This window comes from Lygodium microphyllum, chromosome 29, assembly GCF_053477565.2.
Source record: "Lygodium microphyllum isolate KBCC chromosome 29, Lygodium_microphyllum_v1.1.10, whole genome shotgun sequence".
Taxonomy (NCBI): Eukaryota; Viridiplantae; Streptophyta; class Polypodiopsida; order Schizaeales; family Lygodiaceae; genus Lygodium; species Lygodium microphyllum.
This window is the reverse complement of record NC_141163.1, coordinates 112,552,197-112,567,990: the sequence shown is the minus strand read 5'-3', so window position 1 is coordinate 112,567,990 and position 15,794 is coordinate 112,552,197. Positions and strand designations below refer to the sequence as shown.

The 15,794-nt window shown below is 39.7% G+C and overlaps 1 protein-coding gene across 3 annotated transcripts; it reads left to right on the top strand.

Annotated features, from left to right (window-relative positions):
- The first annotated feature begins 2,187 nt into the window (after positions 1-2,187).
- Positions 2,188-7,021, top strand: LOC148011039 (uncharacterized). Of its 3 annotated transcripts, none has more exons than XM_087672132.1 (7): positions 2,188-2,307; positions 2,408-2,434; positions 2,567-2,731; positions 2,853-2,915; positions 3,044-3,105; positions 3,259-3,330; positions 6,837-7,021. In XM_087672132.1, exons 1-7 carry the CDS (start codon positions 2,272-2,274, stop codon positions 6,853-6,855), a joined length of 444 nt encoding a protein of 147 aa, XP_087528258.1. In that variant the 5' UTR covers positions 2,188-2,271; the 3' UTR covers positions 6,856-7,021. The 3 variants fall into 3 exon arrangements, with proteins under 3 accessions (XP_087528258.1, XP_087528259.1, XP_087528260.1); XM_087672133.1 differs by lacking the exon at positions 6,837-7,021 and adding an exon at positions 5,206-6,008; XM_087672134.1 differs by lacking the exon at positions 6,837-7,021 and having other exon boundaries at positions 3,207-3,323.
- Positions 7,022-15,794: the final 8,773 nt, after the last annotated feature.

Below are 15,794 nucleotides of genomic sequence, written 5' to 3'. Positions count from 1 at the left end.
CAAAGGGTTCTCTATTCTGGCTCTAATTCAGAGATCTTATTGAGACTGAGGATTGTTGGTTTCAGTTAGTAGAATTCCATTGTTGTTGTGGAGTTGTCAATGGGGGAACTGTTTAAGGCCATTGTTGTTGTGGTTGAACCATCATTTAAGGTATTGTTGTTTACAGGGGCCACTCTAAATTTGGTGTACTGTACTATGGCATTATTTGCAACTGAGGATAAGGGTAGGGAGCTGTCCACTGGGACTACCTTTGGTGGGTATGCCATTCCCGGCATAGGAGGAGATAGGACTCCTCTTCTTGAGGTCATTGATAGCCTTGCTTCAACTTCATCACACAGTCTTGTACCTTCCAATGCAACTTGCAAATTGACTGGTCTTCTCAATTCCACAAACTTGTGAACTTTTAGTTGTAGGTCTCTAAGGAAAACTCCCTTCTGGATGCCTTCATCTTCCTCACTAAATTCACTAGAGGCCAATATGCCTAAGTTTAGTGAGGAAGGCCAATATGTAAAAAAGTTCATGTTGCTTGTCTCTCGTACCACTAAAACGTCGCACCTTTGAAAGTGGCAGGAAATATCGCCAACCAATGCTTGGGGGTTCTGGTATTGTTAGCCACACATGCTACCATAAACTCTACTACATAAAGATCGGGGTCTTCATTGTATTCTCCCTTAAAGATGGGCAATGAGACTACATTCACTAGCATGTCATCAATATTTCCGGGATAGATCTAACTAGGAAGGGGATCTTGAGTCACCATGGGGACTTCTCTAAAGAGCACTACTAGGGCATCAAAAGAGGCTTCTGCTGCTAGCTCATTCTCGGCTTTGATTTTTTCCTTCTCTCTTCTCATGTACCTCTAGACTTATTATAGTGCTTGCCTCTTGATTGCATCATTCATCAAGAAGTTAGCTCCACCCAATTGGTATGTACTCCACACAGAAAAAAATGAGAGGGGGCTTCAATCTGTGGAGGACTCTCTTGCCAACATCTCCTCTACTTCCTTCTTTTCAACGTCTCTGAATTCAGCTTTCAATCCACTACAAAGGGGAATATATTTTGCTCTAAAGGTATCAAACTCATTCTTCTGAGGATTGTTGTGGTGCCACAATCATAGTAATGCCAGCTTCTTATAGTTTCAATCGTGTATGTTGTGACGAATTCTCTGCCTACCAACTTCTAGCGGGTTGCTAATTGGACAAACAAGAGATTGTCAATGCACTATGCATCCCACGTATCATAGTGTTGAGCATCCAAGAACAAATTCCAACTCTTTTCTTTCTTATTTTCGTAAACTTCCACTGACTACAACTCCTAAAGCTTCTTCACAATCTCCCACTTGATGATGTCTGGAAACTTCTCAATGAATATTAAATCCTCCATAGATGGTCATTCTCTCTATTTCTGCACTTCAGTTTATTCCCAAAAAATTTACCACCAAGATGCATATCTCTGTTGCTTCAACAGGGAGAGGAAATAGTCCACCACATAGAGTGTGTATCATGATAGTAATATGTTTCTGCCATTGTGGGATGAACTTCTTGTAGAAAGTGGCTTTGGCAATGAAAATCTCCAATTCTTCAGTGGTAGAATGAACTTTGCAAGCATCCATTGAATTTTTCTCCTCCAACAATGTCATTTCTTTTATTTTCAGCCTCTTTTGATGCTTGTTGAGTAGATTTCCTCAACTGTGCGCCAAAAACATGGAGCCCCAAGAGAAACACCAAGAAAATGAAGAATTTACAGCAAGAAAATCTATATTGTATCATCAACAAACATCTTTTTCATATTTGGTATGTTCACAACAAGGAAAAAAACACCAAGAACAAGAAATCTTCACGCAGCTTCATAGAAACAATTCTCCCACGACTTTAACTTGAACCAAATTGATTATGCTCTTCAGATTCTTCATAGAATTCATCAAGTTACCATGCCTTCAAAGGTTGATTATACAACAAAAATTACCGATGCTATAGTCATTGTGCAATTTTGGACATTACCCAAATGTGTGGGTGTGTGTTTCCATATGGATGTGGCAAAGAAGTCCAAAAATGTTTTATGGAAAAATTTGGAGTGGAAAAACCCTTGGGCTAGAACCACATGTTTCACAACCATCCAGGTCTCGATAATGACATTGTAAAGCTTTGTGAAAGATTTGCTTGTCTAATCTTTTGGAGGACGGTTATCTCTTTTTTGTTTTTCGTAAATAGGACGGTTCTCTCTCTCTCTCTCTCTCTCTCTCTCTCGCTCGCTCGCGTTATCTGATCATACATGTCGCACGAGAACGTGCGGGTCTTCGGACCCAAGGTCGCAACAGCACTAGCAAATATTTTCTCAAAAACTTAGTTATCGTTTTTTAAACGTCTAATGAATGATGCACTCTGACTGATCTGCCTTGCCAGCACAGGTGTTTGACGCGAGCCTCGCCAAGAAGGTAATTTTGGTCGCTTTGAGTAAATGTAACCCAATCAGAATCTCTCTCTCTCTCTCTCTCTCCCCCCCCAACCGACTGTCTGTGTGTTGCACTCTTACCATCTCGTGCGTCTGTCTTCTATTCATGATTCAGATCTTAAGTCCGAAAGATGATGATAATCTCTCTGAAGGCGAGGACAGCTTAGACCAAGGATCAACCCAAATGGACCACGTAGTTAACGGGGCTAATTTAACTGATAAAGAAGATGAGATCCACATGAAAGGCCTCGAAGATTACGAGTTCTTTAACCACATGCAGGTACTAATTACATCTCATCTAAATTAACTAAGTGACGTACAATCAATCCAGATCTCTCAACTTGTGATGGATGCTTTCCTAAAGATGAGGAATGAATGACTCGTTTGGTGTGGTCTTGTAGGAGGTCTTGACGCAGTTGGCTTTGGAGAGGAGGCAGAAAGACGTTTGTCTCGCGAAGTTGAAGGTTGTGGTGGAGGAAACCAGAAACTGATTCTGTCAGGCCATTAAGCTTCAATTGGACGTCGTCTTCTATAACACACTTTCGCATTCCAAAAATTCAAGCGACATTCTAAAAATTTAAGCTCGCTGCAGGAAATCGAAAGCGAGCTTCACCAGTTCTCTTCTGAGTTTTTAAGCAAGCTTAACGAGCTACGGTAAACATCCCTTTTTTCTAAACTTCTACGTATCGTCTCATTTAAACCAATAAAATCAACACCAGTGATCACTTTTTTTTGTTTCTTTTAAAATGTTGTAGGGAGTCGGAGACGCGATTTGTTACCTAACTATAGCATTAAATTTGATGCCAGCACCATCGTATACGTGTATGTACTAATGTGCTTTTGGAGATCAAGCATGTGGAACTCCCCCCCCCCCAATAAGTAAGTCACTCTACCATACCTATGTATAGTAAGTCATTCGTATGCTTCTAGAACTTTTAAATTGAAATGTTTTCCGTTAATGGGGTGAATTTTATTCCCACTGTACTATTGCAATTTACCAGCCCAATATGTTTTGAGTCAATGTTTCAAATGACTGTCATTGGACTTAATCCCAATCTTTGCACCCCTAACAACAAGGCACTGCTAAGCCACCCAATCCAATCTTTAAACTCTTGACACCACACTTCTTATACACTCATCCTCCTAATCGAATAGCCTTTCATCAATAATTTTGACTAGGCTCTCCATGCATTCACCACACAAAGCAGGGCACCAGGCTGCCGCTTTACATTGGTGTTTCCTCTACTTATAAAATCTTGACAAAGATAGTTACATAGAGATTCATCATTAATAGAATTAATTTAGACACTGTATCCTTGATACTATCAAGAATACTTTAAACCTATCATCAATCTAATCATGGCATACGTATAATCACCCTATCATCACACTGATCACAACATATATATAATCGCACTATCATCATGCTAATCACAGAATATGTAATCACCATGCTAACATAGGTAAATAGATACATATCAAATGATTAGTAACCGATTGATGATAGCAAACATATATATTTCAAGTACTAAAGAGTCAATCATCATTTTGATCATAGCAAATCCATGTGTGAGTTGATATTTGCCACATTGTTCATAGCAATTGCCCTTGTATCATTCTAATTGTAGAGAAATGTACTTAATTAAGCTAATAATTACCATAATGATCACGAAAAATGTCTTCTTGGTGACAACAGGTAAGATCTTTAGTCCTTATTTATGAATCCTTTTGATGTCTAGTGTAGAAGATCAAGGGCTTAGCCCCTAGAGTTTCTAGGATTTGAGTGATCATTTTGGCTTTCTACATTGAGGTGCTATTGCATTTCTATGGTCATGGTGCATGCACCATGCACTCAAATGCCAAATCTATGGAGGTCTGTGTGTTGTGGGACAAAGGGTTTCATAAAGAAGATGAAGAGGAAAAGGAAGAGAAAGAAGACGACGACCTGCAATGCCAATGATAAATAGTAGAGAGAGAGAGAGAGAGAGAGAGAGAGAGAGAGAGAGAGAGAGAGAGAGAGAGAGAGAGAGAGAGAGAGAGAGAGAGAGAGAGAGAGAGTGTGTGTGTGTGTGTGTGTGTGTGTGTGTGTGCGCGCGTGTTGAGAGAGGGGCATAGTAGTAGTAGTAGTTGACGCTTCAAAGAGCACTAATTCTCAAAGTAGACAAAGGTGATTGCTAATGTAAGTCCAAGGGAAGTGGCTAGAAAAAGGCTAAACAAAAATGCCATGGCTAAGGGTGAGAGCTACAATAGAAGTACAAGATATTGATCCATCTACATATACAAGGGCACTTGCATGCACGCACACATATATGCACAAGTGCACACACTCATGCACACACACACACACACACACATGTATAGAGAGAGAGAGAGAGAGAGAGAGAGAGAGAGAGAGAGAGAGAAGCAAGTGATGAAGAAGAGATAAAAGAGGAAAAAGGATGAGGACGAGGAAGAGGAGATGTAAGTAATGAAGGGAAAAAAGAAGGAAGAGGAGAAGGAGGAAGAATAAGAATAAGAAGGAAATTATTATTGTAATTTTTTAATTTTTAATTTTAAAAATAAGGTTTTCAAGGGTGATAAGCACTTGCCATGTGACTCCTCCAGTGCCTATCATGTGACATCCCCAAAATTCATTTTGTTGATATATAGATAGATTCTTGAAGCACAAGCTAATAATTTTCAAGGCACAACATCCATGCAAGTGCCAATAAGACAACCCTTTTAAGACACTCAAATTTTGTGGTTATTTTTCAGATGAATGCACATACTATATGCAAATTGAAAAAGGAAAAGGAGCAAAATTTCATCACAAAGAAAACAAATGTAAAAATTTAGAAAGTGAAAACAAAATGAGTTTATCTATGATAGATATAGCATTGCAGTTTGGCGTACAAGTATCCTTGTATATAATAAATTCAAATGTGAATCATAGAAAAGTTAACCATGTGTAGCATATACATGATATAGATCATAATGAAACATTAAATAATAAATAAAGGAAAGGTATATTTCCTTGTTTAGCAAACTTATGTGTGATATGTGTAGTTGTCCTTAAGTATTAAAACAAAAGGAGTTGATCTATAAGAAATACTAGCTAGCTTGGCTAGCACATTTTGCGATTTGTGGACTTGCAAAGTTCATGAGGGTTCACCTTGTTTGCTGTGTGCTTGTGCATCAAAGGGAAGTGGCCATGCTATTGTAGTGATGCTTCCCTTTGATCACAAAAGGAGGACAAATAGCATGCTTTGTGTACAATGAATGATGCACTTTGTGCCTTATGTGTAAAATCCCATTATCTTAAAGAGGCTATTTGTTGATTGTAGCTTTGCTTCCCTTTGCTCACTAAAGAAGGACAAATAGCACACTTGTGCACAATGAACGGTGTGCTCTGTGTCTAATATAAAATCCCACGAATGTGAAGATGCTATCTGTTGTGTTTATTCATACGTATGCTATTTATGAAGAGGCTATTTGGTGAGATTATTCATACATAAGCATTTAGTTAATCATATATACTTGTACACTTTAATTGGCAACATGTGTGTATACATGTAATAATGCATTTTTAGTTTTGAGATGTTGAATGTGTGTGAAGACTCTCTCTCTCTCTCTCTCTCTCTCTCTCTCTCTCTCTCTCTCTCTCTCTCTCTCTCTCTCTCTCTCTCTCTCTCTCTCTCTCTCTCTCTCTCTCTCTCTCTCTCTCTCTCTCTCTCTCTGTGTGTGTGTGTGTGTGTGTGTGTGTGTGTGTGTGTGTGTGTGTGTGTGTGTGTGTGTGTGTGTGTGTGTGTGTGTGTGTGTGTGTGTGTGTGTGTGTGTGTGTGTGTGTGTGTGTGTGTGTGTGTGTGTGTGTGTGTGTGTGTGTGTGTGTGTGTGTGTTCTCTTTTTTTATGTTTATACAATAGGATTTGATACCAGTTCTAATATTAGAATCAACTATTATTGTAGTAATCAACAAAGCATAGAGTAGATAGAGATTCTTGCTTCTTTTTTGCAAAACAACTTACACGTAAAATGCATTTCTTATATGTGTTGCCAAAATTCATATGACAATGCAAGGTATACCTTAGATTCCATTTTGTTTTCTACAAATTGTTTTATAGGTAAATTTTCCCTATCTTTGTGTTGCCATAACTCATGTGTCTAAGTAGTTATTTTCCATCTTTATTGAGATAATATGTTTTGCCAACATGCAAGTGCAATATAGGGTTTAGTTGAAGCATGTAACTTTCGATCCTCTTGGCTATGGTAAGTTTTCCCTTTGTGCCACATGGATTTGGTGTTTTGGAGATCGAGGCTTAGAAAACTCTATGAAGTCTAAGTCCCTTGGACCGATTTAGATCTACATGCCATTTGGCTACCAACCCTATAAGTCTTGTGTTATACAGGCATCACACAATGGAATAATTTATAGAACATCTCAGCTGCCAATCAGAAGTATCCATTCGGATTTGCATTCCATTTGGCTACATCCTTGTAACTATTACTATGTATTACCCATGTATTCACGCAATGTATTGGGTCAGTGAGACAAACTCTACTCAATACAATGAATTATCATCCTTAAAAACTATCTCTTTGAGTATTTTTTGTTGTTTATTTCATTCTATTTTGTATAAACATGTTGGTCAATGTAATGATTTCAAATTCAATCTACATTTGTGTCGATATACATAAGGATATGTGTTTTCATTTTGATGTGTGGATCTGATTGCAAAAGGATTCATACCGCTTGATGCCATGGTTGATTTGTATGGCATAATTGTGATTGTTGATATGTATTAAAATGATTATCAGTTAGGGTTTAATATATAATTCTTTACGTGAATTGCCTAGGTCTTAATGCTAAAGAGAAGAACAAATATTATCTCATAATAGGAAAGATGTATTGAAGCATCTACAATAGGAGATGTATTGAGGAACTTTGTTGCTTAGCTATTTTCAAATACAAATACTATGTCATGCACCAAACTTTATGCTTGTTATTGAAGTACTATAGATTAAGGATGTTAAAGGATGAATGGTTGTGCCTTGTTGACCAAGACACGTGCAATAGTGCAACTGTGGATGTTACTATCATTCTCAAGGGGTCCACCTTATAGAACATGTAAGATACCACGTGAGTTCAAAAGAAAGGGTATTATATTTAGTAAAATTCACATTATTATATTTACAAATGGATTTTTTAAATTACAATTTGAAAAAAAATATGTAAGGTTAGTAAAGTAAAAGGGTCCATTTTAAGGCCTTATAGCATGTAAAGAAAGGGTATTTCTTAATATCCTTTGTACACACATTATATAGATGATTTCTTATAGGTGGACTCCTCGGGCTGTCATTTGAGAGTCATGAGCCCTAAGTGTTGTAGATGGAGGGATATTATGGCCTTAAGTATAATACATCAAGTATCATGATGTTAATGGAGAATCCACCTACTAACATCCAATTTCAAATTAGATGATAAGAAGGAAGATTTGAAGCCAAGCCCAAAGTACAATTACTAGTGGAAAGTGTGTGGCTCCATGTATCTTAGAAATTGTGAAGTCTCCTTACATATCCCAACTTCACATGTTGTATTACCAATGATTGTAGTTTTAAAATTTTGGCTAATAGAATACAAGTACTTTGCAATATCCTATGTTTGCAAGATACAAGTACTTTGTGATATCTTGCAATAGAATACAAGTGCTTTATAACATTCTACACTTACAATAGAATGCAAGTACTTGTATTTTTGGCTAATAGAGTACAAGTGCTTTGCAATATCCTGCACTTGCAATCTTCTAAGTTTTTATTATTTTTCAACTTATCATATGATTAATACATTATTCAAAAATATTTGAACATGTTAATACATGTTTCTTTTTTTTTTAAGTGCATGCACCCGAATGTTCAATTTACCTCCGCTAATTTGTATCTTTTGAGTGTGTATATATGCATTTTTAAATTGAGAAAAGAAGCACATGTAATAATGCAAACTAAAGGAGAGGGAAGAAATGCATCTCCACTTCAAAATTAGCTAATAGACTACTTGTGTAGTCTTACACTGTACATTGATTTTTAATAAAATATGTATACACTTTTTTTTTAAAGTATGATGCATACATGCACGCCCATGTGCCGAGAAAGGAGGGGAGAAAGAGAGAGGGGACTCCCATCTAAGATTAGCTAATATAGTGAGTAAGTGTCATATTAGTACGTCGATACACACATATTGAATTTTTAAAATTGTTAGTTGAAATCATGTGTGAACAAACCCTTTGTTTTAAAAGTTAGGGTTTTTATGATAGATATAGTTTGCTTTTAGTTTCATTATTTCATTTCACAAACTTTCTCTTCATCTCTTCACATCCAACACATCCCTCCTACTTGTTGCAATTGATAATCACGTGCATTTCGACGAATGGATTCATGACATGTGGTTCACTAGCTAGTGTGATGAGATCTTTGAGGTCTTCTCAAAGGTCTTAAAGATGAAGCATATTATGTTACTACTAGATCTCAATCTTCAAGCCATGGAAGACTTTGTGACCCCCTTTGCTACTCATTTGTACTCTATCAATGGATCAAACCTATCCTAGGTGCCTTTGGACCAACTACGAGGCATACAATGTGGGAAAAACCAACAAAAAATGGTTAATAGGTGCTTAGCCCATGTGGCTCCATGGCACAAAAAGCATGCACTATACCTATGGGCAATGCTCCAAATATGTCAACCCAATCTTGTCTCCTTGATACCTTTAGAGATAGAGGGCATACAATACTTGGTACTCTCTAATTTACTCAAGTATTTGGAGATGAAGAAGGAAGAGATCTTTTCAAATATCATTAGAGATTTGATGAATGGCATCATTGACTACGACTACATGGATATGCATCTAGCAATGGCAAAGGCTAGAATGTACGATGGGCAAGTGTAGACACAATGATTGCTATTATAGCTTTCCAGAAGGCCATTGCTACAACTAAGATAGATTATAACATTTCTAATGCCAATTTTGAAGCTTTGTAGAATGACCTCTTCAAAGCAAGGCATAAGATTTCAACAATAAAGAAGTTTCTTGATCAATGAGGAATTAAAGATGCAAGATGAGCTAGAGAAAGTAAGTTTTCCAAGTTCAGTATATTCTATTGTGATGAGACTTGATCCCAAATGCGAGAATTTAGACAAGGGCTATACAGGTCACATTTTCTAGCAAGATTTCATCAATGGCATCCTTTGGGTCTAGTGCACCCCTTGGTCAAGTTTTGCTACATTTCCATAACTCTAGATCAATTAGTAATCATCTTTTTGTTTGAACAATTTGATCTAGGACATACTTTACATTGATGAGTTTGTGTCACATTGAGGAGGATCAAGGCATGTGGATCGGTGCAAGGACTTAGACCTGAAGGAGTACATTGTTGCCACCTTATTATTGATGTGGTCATCTACCACCAAAAGTGATCACCTGAAGGGAACAAAACAATAATGAAGATTCAAGTGTTGACAAAATTTTCATCATTTCACACTATGCCTAAAACCTCTAGCATGGAAAAGGTGGTTCTCATGAAGCATAAAAAACTTCAGCACTTATTTGATGAAGTGCATGGTAGAGCAATCTACATGGTTACTACAACCAATCTATTTTGCTTCAAACCCAGCCACAAATGGTTTCCAAATCACTACCAAAATGGGCTATCATAGCCCCAAATTGAGCATCAATGGTTCAAACACCTGGTGAGTTATGCCTAGCTCTTGGTGATGAGAATAGTGCCTCTATTTATGTGTAGGCAACAAGCATCAATGTCAAACACTGCTTTGATATTAGTTGAGAGGGAAGAAATGGTGGGGTGAGATATAAAAGCTATCCAATATGAGAGGGTTGAGTGAGAGAACATAAGAGAGTTATATGGCTACAAAAATAAATGGTATCCTTATTCTTTGTTATGTTCACTTATATATGATTGTATAGTGTGTACATATACAAGGGATGTTTGCCTAGCTATAGGGCACTGGCCTTTACCCCAATAGATGGAAACTTAATTTAAATGCTTATAATTGATAAAAATCAAGCCTTGAGGCTAAATATGCAAATAAGGAAAAATACCAATTTTTTCATTTAAACATGGTTGTAACCAAACAAAAAATCTCAAATGGACATGATTAGCTCCCTTGACAATGCAAGTTAACATGTTAAGCAATTTTGAGTGACTATGTTTAATTGGAACAATGCCCTGTCTACACCCTCAAAGGTGTTGGCCAGGGCTTCCCATGGCAGCAATGAGGGTTGCATGCCCTCCACCTGGAGGCGAGAGCGGTCACACGACTTCTAGACGTGTGGTGAGAGGGGAACCTAAGGAGCTCATCCTATCAAACCCAAACTTTTCTTCATACTCTTCACTATCATTGCTTGTGTGTGTTGGTATTATCTATACACAGTCACAAAACTCATTGTTTATTTATGTACACATTTATGAATCCATGCCACTTCGTGAAGATAAAAACCAATTGTAAAACTCAGGATTGTACTGGAGTGTGGCACACGCATCTAGTACTCGTGGTAGCCTACTCAATAACAACAGATATTTTGCAACATCAAGTAGCATGGTACCTTGTCCGAGTCTACTCGCAACATGTAGCTTCTCCTCAATGAGAATCTTATCAACTAGAGAGTTCTCTTGGCTAGTTCCAGCTAAGTCCATACCCCGGATGGCAGCCAAACTCGAAAGGAAGTTGACACCACATAGGTTGGGTCTCGTTGAGACCGCCATTTAGCCAATCGCTCCTTTGAGACTGTCATGATATGGGCTCCCAGTTCGGCCATTGTAACGCAGTCTTCAACCCAACGTTTTTCAAATAGACTTCAACCCTCTGATTGTCACTTTAGTTACTCTATCCCTAAGAGATTTGGTTGGCAAAGTGCTTCATTGAACGTCACAGTTAAGCGTAGTTTGTCGGCCTCCTCGTCAGAGATGAGTTGTATGCGCTCATGTAAGAGTGCGTCATAGTGGTCGTTAAGATATTCTTGCTCTTCCCAAGATAGAGGACATGGCAAGTATTCTTCAAGTTGCTCCCTAGGGAATGTGCCCATGTCTACAAGGACATAGACACGTGCGAATAATTTGAGTTTAGCATCCAACTTAGTCAAGCACTCCGTGACACTTCTATGTTCTATGAAGGCTTGCTCGGTTGCTATCTCATGCAAGGTTCTAGGAGTTTCTCTAGGCTTTAGCATAGCAAGGGGGGTCCGGGCCTGGATGAGCAAGATTGGTCAATGCTAGGATTGCTTATATCCTCAGGGTTTTCATGTTTCTCTTGAGGCTTTGCTGCTATTGTGTCATGGTTCTCCTCAGATGTGACTGGTATAGTCTTGTCATCGTGTTGTGACAGTGTTGTATCTACTCTTGATTGGTCAATGTGAAATCTGTTGTCGGTGGATTGAGTGTTGCAAGCAACCATTGATGGTAATGGTTCTTTGATTTTTCAGAACACACGGAAGTGTCTGAGGTTTTACCTCTGTGAGGAGATTTGGCAATGGGTTCATTGGTGGACTCGATGCTTTATTCCTCAGCTCTTCAGCACTTGTGGTCTCAATCTTCTTGGCATCTACAATCACTTGTAACTGCCATTGTTTTCATTGTTTTCTCCTCTTTTTCTTGGGCAATTGAGGTGTATCCTTTAAAGATTCTGAACCTTGAACTAAGTCAGCCGTTGATGTGCTTGGTTGGGCCTCAGCCCTCCCTTCCTCTAGTGTGTCCTTATGGGACGTAGCTATGGTCTACTAGACAGCCTCATGAGGTTGTGAGGGTACAACTGCCTCTCTTCTTGGAGAGTCTAGCTCTTAAGCTAATTCTCCGGTGTTTAGCCCCTCATCCAATTGTATTGGCAGTGTCTCCTGGTCAGGCGTTTGCTCTAGAATCTTGTTCTTACCCATTGGAACATGTCTCCATTGCTTCTTATCAGAGCGGGTGTTGTGTTTAGAGTTGTTTTTCTCTCGCTCAAGAGATTTGGGTGACTCTAGTGTAGAACCAAGAGACAGTTTAAGATTCATGCCACACGTAGGCTTGAACGGAACCAACTAAAGAAGTCAGGGTTGTAATGATGGGAAGCATAGAGATCTATGATTTCAGGGTCTTGAGTGAGGCAGAAGACATATGCACTTACATCAAGAACCATGCTCCCTACTCCTAGCCTGTTGGCCACGTGTAGATCTTCTTCTAGAAGCAGTTTATCGTACATTTTGGACAGTGGCAAAAAGCTAGACCTCATGGACCACTGCCAACACTCGTAATGAGGTTGGGGCAACGTATGTGGGATCATGTATTGATGTCCAAAGGTATTTCCGTTGCTCACCGAGTGTCATTAGTCGGTGGCCAATTTTGGCTGTCAAACTTTGATTCGAGTACCATTTATGCACAAATTTGCCTTATCCTTTCCCTTTCCATTTGATTGCTTTGAGCTTTTCCCTGTTTGTCTCACATTGAGCAGTATAGAGTGAGGGTATCACAAGTGCAATTCTCTAGCTATGGCCTTTGGGATATCCTTTATGACTTCTTCAGCCAACAGCTACATAGAGAAAGCAGACATGTTGTTGCTTATCCCAGGTCAGGGGTTCAATTATGAGCTTTGTGTGCTCTAGTGTTGGCCTTCCGATGTCCACATGGACATACACATGTGTGATGGCTATCAGCTTGTGATCAAGCTTGATTAGGCACTTCATCTCTAATTCGTTATTCAGATGTGCCATCTCGTTAGTCAAATCTTCAACAGGTTTCTCCTCGAGCCTAGGCTTTAGGTGCTTCAAAAGTGCTGGAGGTGGCAAGGATATTGGTTGTGACACCTCTTCCATAGGTGAATTTCTAAGGACACGTTCTGCAAGGGGCATCATCACAGCCAAGGCTGCGATGTGATTCCTGATTGGAAGTAGTAACGGCTAGTTCAGCAAACTGGCCACTATTTGCAGACTGCAGTGTCAGGTTCTTAAGCAAATCAAAAGTGGTCGTGTCTTTGGTTGCCCTTTGTGCATTCACTTTTGCAAATCGAGCATCATTTGAGCTAGTCACACTAGATTGCAAAGGCATATACTTAGGTTGAGAATTAGGGGTGTTGTCATGTTCCGCCTCTTGGACATTTGGAAGCTCAAATGGAGATAGAGATTGGGATTGAGCAGCTATACTTGACAACTGCTGTTGTGCTTCCTGTGTCCATTTAGAGAAAGAGGGTGTAGGAGATTTGGGACTCCTAGGTGAACTTGGCGCTGGCTGGAAGATTTGCTCATGGTTGCTAGATGATTTTTCCATTTGCTCTGTTGAGCAATTAGCCTTATCATGAGCAACATTGCACCTGTGTTGATCATTATCTCATTGGGAAGTCAAAGACACTTTGGGCACTAGTGGCTTTTGTGCACCCTCAATGATTACATCTAATATCTCCTTGTTGACCACGCTAGGCTGAGGATCTATGGTTTCTTGATGTCAATCGTGAGGGGCTCAGTCACTCCAACCTTGTTGAGTGAAGACTTGGACTTTCGTTTAGGTTTCCTCATGCGCCTCTTCGCTTTTAATACAATCTGGCCTTCAGCAGAGAGAGGTGGTTTAGATGGGATTTTGGCACCCAAATCAATTGGTTACTTGCGTAATACCCTTGAGCGCGTAGCAATGCTTTGGCTATCCATCGCGGTGTTGTGCTAGCTCTCCATCTATACCTTTGTCTATACAACTTGGGCTTCTTTTGTGGTCGTATGTGATATTTGTAAGTCCAAAGCCTATCCTCGGCATTGTCTCCTAACCTTTTGTTTTTAAGCATTGCCTCACTCACTAGTTCTCTTTGTTCCACATGCGCTTGTATCAACTCTTTCAACAAGTCCTTGCTCTCATCACTAGACTTGCCTGATATGTCAGAATGTTCATTGTCCTTCCCTCGAGGTTTGATGAGGTCACCCTTACTAAAGGTTGTGACTATCCTCACACTCGGTAATGTCAAGTGTATCCTTTGTACTACATAATCGACCTCACACTTCATCACCCTTTTGAAGGGTCGTCCTAGGGCCGTAATACTAAGATACCCTACACGATTTCAAGGGACGTCCGTAGCCAAGTTTTGAGCTACTTGCTCTAGATTTCAATCCACTGGTAGATCTATGGTGTTCTTTTGGCTCTGTATAGTCTCTGGGTCAGTTTCAGGGTCTATAGGTTAAAATTTGAAAAAATCCAAACTCGGCCCAATAGGTCTGAATTACAGGGGTTGAATGTTCGATTCGGTCTGTCTGAATGTTTGAGGGTTGAATGACGAAATGGCCGAATGCAATTGGTCCGAATGTCTGATTCATCTAGTTCAAATGTGGTTCTCCTAAGGCCGAATGGCCAAATGACGGATGGCCAAGTCAAGTGGGCCGAATGCAAAGTTAGTCCGAGTGGTGATTTCGTCCCGGGCTGAATGTTTGTCCGAGTGGGATTGGGCCAAGTCGTCAGGGCTGAGGGCCGAATATCAAGTTGATCCAAATGATCAATTTGGGCGAGCCTCGGGCCGGCCCCGAGCTGAAGGCCGTGTGGTTTGTCTAAATGGGTTTGGCCGAGTGGCCACCGAGGGCCGATTCTGGGACTCATCCCAGAATTGCCATCACTAAAATGGGCCGAACGCAACGCATTTTTTGTTGAACTTACACAGAATTCATCACGTCGAAGAATCGAGGTCTTTCCACTGATCGAGCACCTCCAGATCTTCGCTACACATGCAAGAGAAGGTGTGGGAGTACTTGTAATGGGCAACAAACTCCTCAATGTAACGAGATTCAAGCAATTCCACACAACGAAGCTCTCTCTCTCTCTCCCTAGCTCTCCCTAATCCCTGAAATGCAAAATGAAGTCTCCCTTGCCCCTCTAGGTCTCTTATTACCCTACCCAAGTCTGCATTCACCTTAGCCTTGCTCCCCTTACCAGCATTTAACCCAAATTTTTATTTTTTGCCCTTCTTTTCCCTGTTTCAACTTGTTATACAGTAGCAGAAACCCTATTGTGTGCTCACACAGTTTGCTCTTATCCTCCCTAAATGTAAACAAAAATCATAAAGGAAACACCTATACTACTCTAACCTACCTTTCCAAGTCCAAAAAACCAAAAACTTACTTGTTAAGGAGATCGAATACCTCTTCAAACTCCCTCGCTTCCTAGCTATCTAGCTAAAGCACTGGCTCGAGGATGAAACCCTTACTTTGATGCTCGATTTGAAACACGCAAGCACTCAATCTTGAATCTGTTGGTACCAGTAATGGAACTAAAATATAGTGGCGAGCACGAGCTCTATCGCCAAGACCCACGGACCGCTTATTATTCAAGCGTTCCAAGCCGAGCACTAATGGCTACCT

Bases quoted from the DNA above. Each gene is read 5' to 3' on its own strand.
- LOC148011039 (XM_087672132.1), top strand. From the start codon at position 2,272: ATGTCGCACGAGAACGTGCGGGTCTTCGGACCCAAG. The intron at 2,308-2,407 runs GTCGCAACAGCA...TTGCCAGCACAG, and splicing joins TGCGGGTCTTCGGACCCAAG to GTGTTTGACGCGAGCCTCGC. The intron at 2,916-3,043 runs GTTGTGGTGGAG...AGCTCGCTGCAG, and splicing joins TTTGTCTCGCGAAGTTGAAG to GAAATCGAAAGCGAGCTTCA.